We start from the raw sequence: 8,692 nt of genomic DNA, 5'->3' as shown, positions 1-8,692 counted from the left end.
ATACTGGGTCCGGTTCCTCCAGGACACGCTTTGAATACACCGGTCAGGGAGCCAAAAACATAGCCAACCATGTCTGCGTATGCAGCCGACAGCGCGGCGGTGAGTTCTCTGTGCCCACATAAAAAAGGATAGTTTGATTACACCCATTTAAGAACATTTTTTATTACATTTTCATTAATCGCTTTATTCTGGTCAGGGTTGCAGCGACAGGTCAGATTTTTGCGAGAAACACTGGGTGCAAGGCAAGAATACCCTAAACCGGGTGCCAATCCATCGCAGCGCTTCAGCCACCTCACTGTGTAGATGCCCTGTAGGTGGCACTGCTGAGAAACAGGCGCCAATCCATTCTTTCCCCCGATTCAAATCATTAACGTCACACCTACGTTAACGTTCACGGGTTTTCGAATAAACGCGGCGGCTCCAGAGAAACGAAACTAGACGCCGAACGCAGAAGATTTTAGATGCGCTGGGAGTCACCGTGCCGCCCAATCAGGGAGCTCTTATTATTATATTTTCATTTATTTTATTGTATTTGCTTATTTTTACTCAATCTGGCGCCCGAGAAGAGTTCGGACACCCCGATGTAGGATTTTCGATGAGCTTTAACGCAGTTCCAGACATAAGCAGTTCCAATCGGGTGAGGAGTCTATCAGGCCTCGCCCAGAGCCTTTATTGTTTCCTAATGTTCACAGACACGTGGGAACGAGGATAACGGCGTCAAGCCGCTACGAACGAGACCTGACGGGCGGTAAATCACAGGGCCGCGCCTGTAAAATACAAAATGACCCGGAATCCGCGCCCGGTAAATAACGAGGTGCCAGAATTCCTCCGCGCCGGCGCGTTCCTCCCTCTATAACGGATCACGCCGAGCGACGCAGGATGTTCTGGAACGATGAATAACGGCCGTCACGAGCCATCACTAAACCGGAGCGTAGAGGGATTACCGGTGTGTGTGCGTGTGTGTGTGTGTGTGTGTGTTTGGGAGGGGGGTTCACGTTTCCCTTGGCGCTTTTGAACTCCGAACAAAAGCTGCACTCTCCGTGTTGGCGTTACTCGGCGTTTACTAGCTGTCAGCGCCGCCTCTCACGTCACCTTCCTTTCATGCGCTAACAGGAGCGGCTCAGGTGACTCAGTGTAGGTGGAACGGCGGTGCTGGTGAGGGTCACATGGGTCCAAACACACACACACACACACACACACACACACACGTGTACTTACTCAGACTGAGACTTAACCACTAGGAAGCTGTAGCCTAGTGGTTAAGGTACTGCACTAGTAATCAGAAGGTTGCTGGTTTTACACCCCACCACTGCCAGGTTGCTACTGTTGGGCCCTTAAGCAAGGCCCTTAACCCTCAATAGCTCAGACTGTATACTGTCCCAGTACTGTAAGCCACTTTGGATAAAAGCATCTCCTACATGCTGAAAACGTAAACTCTTAGACCTTCTGTGTAGACATGCAGGAGGTGGATTGGCTGCTCTATAATGCCCTAGGGTACAAGAGACTAAATACATGCACCCTAACCTGGGGTGATTTCAGCCTTGTGCCCACTGTTTGGGTCCAAAAAAGCGCAATGTACACTGATCAGCCATAACATTAAAACCACCTCCTTGTTTCTACACTCACATGTTATCAGCTCCACTTACCATATAGAAGCACTTTGTAGTTCTACAATTACTGACTGTAGTCCATCTGTTTCTCTGCATGCTTTGTTACCCCCTTTCATGCTGTTCTTCAATGGTCAGGACCCCCACAGGACCCCCACAGAGCAGGTATTATTTAGGTGGTGGATGATTCTCAGCACTGCAGTGACACTGACATGGTGGTGGTGTGTTAGTGTGTGTTGTGCTGGTATGAGTGGATCAGACACAGCAGCGCTGCTGGAGTTTTTAAACGCCTCACTGTCACTGCTGGACTGAGAATCGTCCACCAACCAAAAATATCCAGCCAACAGCGCCCCGTGGGCAGCGTCCTGTGACCACTGATGAAGGTCTAGAAGATGACCGACTCAAACAGCAGCAATAGATGAGCGATCGTCTCTGACTTTACATCTACAAGGTGGACCGACTAGGAAGGAGTGTCTAATAGAGTGGACTGTGAGTGGACACGGTGTTTAAAAACTCCAGCAGCGCTGCTGTGTCTGATCCACTCATACCAGCACAACACACACTAACACACCACCACCATGTCAGTGTCACTGCAGTGCTGAGAATCATCCACCACCTAAATAATACCTGCTCTGTGGGGGTCCTGTGGGGGTCCTGACCATTAAAGAACAGCATGAAAGGGAGCTAACAAAGCATGCAGAGAAACAGATGGACTACAGTCAGTAATTGTAGAACTACAAAGTGCTTCTATATGGTAAGTGGAGCTGATAAAATAAACAGTGAGTGTAGAAACAAGGAGGTGGTTTTAATGTTATGGCTGATCAGTGTATGTCCAAAGATGCAGATCAGCTGGGACTTTACACACAATGGTGCAAAAAACATCCAGTGAGCAGCAGTTCTGCAGGAGGAAATCCATTTCTAATAAGAGAGTCCAGAGGAGACTGAACAGACTGTTTCCTGGCACAAATCGTGCCCCAATATTATCATCAGTCGCCTGAATGCCACAGGCTGCTGTATAAGTACCATTATTCTACCCACAACCCGTTAATTACCCCCTCGTTACTCAGTCAGATCATCACTCAGAATTAAGGTGCCTCACTAGGAGCATTGTAAGGAATCTAAGAATTTAGACACGCCCTCTTCTCGGAAACGCCTGGTCAGAAAACGCTGCGTGTCCCGTCACCGGGCGACCTCTGCCCGCACGTGTGGGCGGTATTATTATAAGCTGTAATATTTACTAATCAGGATTGTGCTGCAGGTAATAATATCATGAGAAGGTCGGATCACTTTCATCATCACGTTGGGAGGGGCGCTAAGCTCTTCCTGGTGGGTTATATCACTAATCTCAGATGACCTCGTCTCACAGGCCATATGTACGCGCACGTGGAATGCTAATGCTAACGCTAGCGGCGATGCTAAAGTGGAATTTCACCCGGTTACGTTTCTGTACTGAACTGCTGAACTGTACCGGTGAGATGTGTCCGTACGCTGGGTTTTAGGGTGGACAATCCGGTTGTTCATCCGCCCATCTGCAGTCCAGCTCGACTCCTGGACAGACACGTATTCGTCCTCCTATGGAAGTGAACTGGACGCTCGTAACGCTTTGGATAAAAGTGTCCAAGTGTACAAGCTAGAACTTGTCGGTGTCTGTGTTGCGTCGTGACTCACTGCCCGTTCCAGCCGAAACGAAGGGTCAAGCGTTACTCACGCGCCAGCTCTAACACGTCCAGTTCACGTCCCCCTGTGGGTCTCATCTGAGCTTTTGTGGTCATATTTTATTTCTCACATAAAGTAATAAAATACAAACCTGTGTTTATACATCCTGCCTTAAAAATGTGCACATGGTGTAACGCAGTAAATGTATTTACATTATTACTTACAGGAACAATTAGTTTGATACTCATATTTTTTGATAATTAATGTTTTTGATAATTGTAGTTTTTGATAATCAGCGTTTTTGATAATTGTCATTTTTTATATTTAGCATTTTTTATTATCGCTGTTTTAATAATCAGTGCTTTTGTATTTGTCGTTTTTGATAATAGTCATTTTTTATTTCTGCGTTTCTGATAATCATAGTTCTTGGTGATCGCGTTTTTGATAATCATAGTTTTTAATAATCTGCATTTTTGTTAATAGTCAGCGTTTTTGATAATCATAATTTTTGATGACCGGCATTTTTTAATAATCAGCAATTTTGATCATCTTAATTTTATAATAAGCGTTTTTGATAATCGGCATTTTTGATAACCATAATCAGCGTTTTTGATGATCTTTTTTTATATATAATCAGCGTTTTTGATGATCTTTTTTTTATAATCAGCGTTTTTGGTATTTGTCTTTTTGATAATCATAGTTTTTGATAATCTGCATTTTTAATAATTGTAGTTTTTGATAATCAGCGGGTTTTTTTAAATCTTAGTTTTTGGTAATGTCATTTTGGACAATCGTAGTTTTTAATAATCAGCGTTTTTATATAATCAGAATTTTTTTGTAATCGTTGTTTTTTGTACTCATCTTTTTTGTTAATCTTTTTTTTTTTTGGGTACACAGCGTTTTTGGTAATAATTTTTTATAATTGTTGTTTTTGTTTTTTATAATCGTTGTTTTACTCGTTATTTTTGGTACTCGTCTTTTTTAATACTGGTTGTTTTTTGGTACTTAGTGGATTTGGTAATCGTGTTTTTGGTGCTCATTGCGCCTCCTTGAATCGATGAAGGACCGAGGTACAGCAGTAAATAAATAAACATGAATAAATAAATCTCTGCTCACACCTTTCATTTCTAACAGCACTGATTTAGCATCCGCGTGTTAATACCGCGATCCGGCCGCGCGCGCTCAGCCGACACCGCCGGCGCTAAATCAACACTGCATGATTGAATTCAACACTGCAGGTGTTAATTCCACACCGGGGATTTAGTGGCACGGCTGAATGATTACAGGTTCGTTTCCCTCCTCGGTGTGGTGTAAGCGTTTCATCATGTTCCCTCCCCCTCCAACCCGCCGCAGACCCACACACCACCGCTGTACACATCCAGAGCTAACGGTGCTGTAACGGCGTGGTGTACGGGTACCGCGCCGACGTCCCTGCGTCTCATTCAGACACGTTCAGAGTGTCTCCAGCTCCACCCCATTCAGACTCACATTTAACCTTCAACCACGGAGAGCAAGGTCACGAGCGCTCACACACAACTGAGCATCACTGCACACATACACAGTACAGCACCAGTACATGCTAGCGCTGGTGTGTGTGTGTGTGTGTGTGTGTGTGTGTGTACATGTTAGCACTCGTGTTTACATGTTAGGTGTGTACATATTAGTATGTGCATGTTAGCGTATGTGTGTTAGTGTATGTATGCTATCACTGGTACGTGCATGTCAGCTTCTATATGTTATCATTAGTGTGTGTGTGTGTGTGTTAGTGTGTGTATGCTATTACTGGTGTGTGTGTGTGTGTGTGTGTTAAGGTGTGTATGCTATTACTTGTGTGTATGTCAGTGTGTTTATGTTCATGTGTGTATGTTAGTGTGTGTATGCTATTACTGGTGTGTGTGTGTGTTAGTGTGTGTATGCTTTTACTGGTGTGTGTGTGTTAGTGTGTGCATATTAGCACTGCTGTTTACATGTTAGTGTAATTAACTATTAAAGATCAAAAAGTCCAAAAAGAACAGAAGTTTGGTGCTTGTACCTCAGAATGATTTAAATTCTAAAGGTTTTTGATTGAACTTCTTCTGAAACTCTCTTAATGTTCTAAAATTTCTCATTTATTTTGTTGTTGTTAGAGTTCCAAACGGTTCTAAACGGTTCTCGTGACCACCTACATTTCCAGAACCTCCACTGGAACCGTTTCTGAAAGGTGACGTTCCCATACAGGGACGAAGCTCAGAAGCATTAGGTGTGATCGATGGAACCCTTTTAACCTGAGTGCACACGGAAATCTGTTCCAATCCACGAGCAGAGTGAGGATCGCGATGCGTCAGTACAAGTAAAAGTATAAGTAAAAGGTAAAAGTATCGCGATATTAAATATTAATTAAAAAAATCGTCCAGCCACAAGACTGCTACGCTGCTGACTCGGTACATCTAAAGTATCGTGCTGGTTAAGTATCGCGATTTTAATATCATCCCACCCTCTCAGGCGTCCACATTCAGTATGCAGGAAGAGTAAGCCTCATAACCAGACCCATTAAAGATCAGATCCTGTATCATGTCTATGATATATCAAGCAGTCGCTCATGTAATCTGCGTTTTTGATAATCTGCGTTTTCTTGATAATCTGCGTTTTTTTTGATAATCTGCGTTTTTTTTTTTATAATCTGCGTTTTTTTTTTATAATCTGCGTTTCAGATAATCGTACTTTTTTTGACATTCAGCGTTTTGAATAATATTAGTTTTTTGATAATCAGCGTTTTTGATTATCAGCGTTTTTTATTATCAGCGTTTTTTATTATCATAGTTTTTTAATAATAGCAGTTTTTGATATTCAGCATTTTTGAAAATCCTAGTTTTTAATAATTGGCGTTTTTGATCATTGTAGTTTTTTGATCATCTGTGTTTTTGATATTCAGCATTTTTGACAATCATAGTTTTTTTTTTGATAATCTTAGTTTTTTGATTATCTGCGTTTTTAATAATCTGTGTTTTTGATAATTGTAGTTTTTGATAATCCTAGTTTTTTAATAGTAGTAGTTTTTGATAATCCTAGTTTTTGACAATGATAGTTTTTTTGATAATCTTAGTTTTTTGATTATCTGCATTTTTAATTATCGGTGTTTTTGATAATTGGCGTTTTTGATAATCCTAGTTTTTTAATAATAGTAGTTTTTGCTACTCTGCATTTTTGATAATCCTAGTTTTTGCTGACTCGGTACATCTAGAGTATCGTGCTGGTTAAGTATCGCGATTTTAATATCATCCCACCCTCGCATTCGGTACGCAGGAACAGTGAGCCTCGTAACCAGACCCGTTGAAGATCAGATCGTGTATCAGGGCTACGATATATCGCGCACTCCCTCATGCACTCGCGTTTGGGATGCGAGCAAATCTACAAGGTGACTTTTCCCTCCAACCCTCCTTCCTCGCGCGCATACACCCCCCCCCCCCCCCCCCCCCCCCCCCCTCTCGCGCTCTCTCCCTCACCTGAAGTCGCTGTACGGGTGGATGATCCAGTACCCCGCCGTCTGCACGCGCTCCTGTTCCTTCTCCACGGCTTTCTGGCTGCCGAACATGCGCAGAGAGAACTTGTTCACCCCGGGCTGCATCATCGCGCCGATCTGCCGCTGCATGAATCCGTGCTGCTGCTGTTGGCACGCCGCATCGGCGTCGTCACACAGCCCCACCGCCGCCTCCTCGCGCTCGCCGTGGTCCCGACTCACCGAGTTACCGTGCTCCTTAGCGCCCGGGCTCGCGCCTCCTCCTCCGCCGCCGCCGCCGCCGCTCTTTTTGGCCGAATCGCGCCTCTGTACCGAGTTAGTCCCGTCCGCTCTGTCCTCCTTCTTATCATCCATGGCGTCTGTCGGGCAGCAGCAGCAGCACCGTGTCCGCTCCGGTCCGCTCCGGTCCTGGTGATGATGCTTTATTGTTTTTAATGAGGTATGAATGAATTAATCGTAATTAATCGTGATGGCGGAGGAACAGGAGCGTGCGCGGACAGGAGCGCGCCGGTCGTCGCTCCTCTCGGTGCATTGGATGCGCTCCAGTTCTCAAACGCGCCTCGATCTGCAAATGCGCACTGTAACAGGAGCGCTCTCTCTCTCTCTTACACGCACACACACACACACACACACACACACTCTCATACACACACACACACTCTCTCAGGTGCGCCCTCTAGCGGACACCTGTACCTTAACACCTGTTCTAAACACTTCGGTCCATGTTGACGCCACTGCAGCCGGTTTCTCCCGCACTTCATCCCCAAATCTGCTCCCCTGGATTCAGATCAGTTGACTGGGGGGTTTATTTCAGTCCACTAAAAACCTATCGACCCGCCCTGCTCCTTACTGCCTACAGACGAGCCCGAATTTACAAATGAGCGACACTTTATACAAATGCACCTTTATACGCATTAAAAATATACAAGGATTGCCGCTCAGGTGGCGCAGCGGTAAAGTACGCTAGCGCACCAGAGTTGGGGTTTCGAATACATGCTGGGCTGGGCGGCTGCATGAACAACGATTGGCTGTTGTTCAGGGTTGGAGGGTAAAAAAGTCGGATCGTAGGTCCTCATAACCGGTGCGACTGCGGCCCCTGCTGGCTGACTGATGGCGCCTGAACAGGGCTGAGGAATAATGCTGATGGGGGTGTGGCCCTCCGTACACAGTGCCCGTCGGTGTATGAACTCGACTCGTGCAGGTGAAAAATGCAGTCTGTACTGACTGTACGTGCCAGAGGGGGCGTACAGACTGCATTTTTCACCTGCACGAGTCGAGTTCATACACCGACGGGCACAGATCCGACTTTTTTACCCTCTAACCCTGAACAACAGCCAATCGTTGTTCATGCAGCCGCCCAGCCCAGCATGTATTCGAAACCCCAACTCTGGTGCGCTAGCGTACTTTACCGCTGCGCCACCTGAGCGGCAATCCTTGGATATTGAGGCGTCCTCAGTCAGCGGTGAAGGGTCGAATCAGTATAAAGGATGCGGTCAGGGTAACTGGACACGACTAGATTAGGGGAGAAAATTGGGGGTAAAAATAGAGAATTTATTTACATTTGAAAAGTACTCCGTTGGTTGCTCCGCATTCGTCCGCCTAATCTGTTATCCCAGATTATTTCAGTACACTGAACTCATGGAGTGTGTGTAGGACCCTATCGACCCGCCCTGCTCCCTAGTACCTACCTGATCAACTGCCTCAGTAGAGAGGATTCTAATCAGACATGGAGCTCATGATCAGATTATTTAGACACTCTACTTAGAGCGTCACCGCGGTTTTAGCTTACTAAGCTAACACAGTTAGCCTCACGCCAGCTAACGTCTCACTCCGTGTACCGAAAACGCTTAAACTCTCCCTGACGCCCCAATTTACAAATAAACGACACTCGTATAATCACACCTTTATACAGATTAAACATCAATGAGATTTT

The 8,692-nt window shown here is 45.3% G+C and overlaps 1 protein-coding gene across 2 annotated transcripts in view; it reads right to left on the bottom strand.

Annotated features, from left to right (window-relative positions):
* The window catches only part of LOC134330070 (potassium/sodium hyperpolarization-activated cyclic nucleotide-gated channel 1), a 61,703-nt gene extending 54,429 nt beyond the window's left edge, over positions 1-7,274 (bottom strand). For both annotated transcript variants that reach the window (XM_063011010.1, XM_063011011.1), the window contains exon 1: positions 6,746-7,274. In XM_063011010.1, the coding sequence (XP_062867080.1) occupies positions 6,746-7,113 (368 nt within the window). In that variant the 5' untranslated portion in view covers positions 7,114-7,274. The remainder of the gene's footprint in view (positions 1-6,745) is intronic.
* Between the last annotated feature and the right edge of the window lie 1,418 nt (positions 7,275-8,692).

The sequence above is a fragment of the Trichomycterus rosablanca genome, chromosome 16 (assembly GCF_030014385.1).
Source record: "Trichomycterus rosablanca isolate fTriRos1 chromosome 16, fTriRos1.hap1, whole genome shotgun sequence".
In the NCBI taxonomy this organism is placed as follows: Eukaryota; Metazoa; Chordata; class Actinopteri; order Siluriformes; family Trichomycteridae; genus Trichomycterus; species Trichomycterus rosablanca.
The sequence above is the reverse complement of the archived record's forward strand: the minus strand, read 5'-3'. Positions and strand labels throughout refer to the sequence as shown.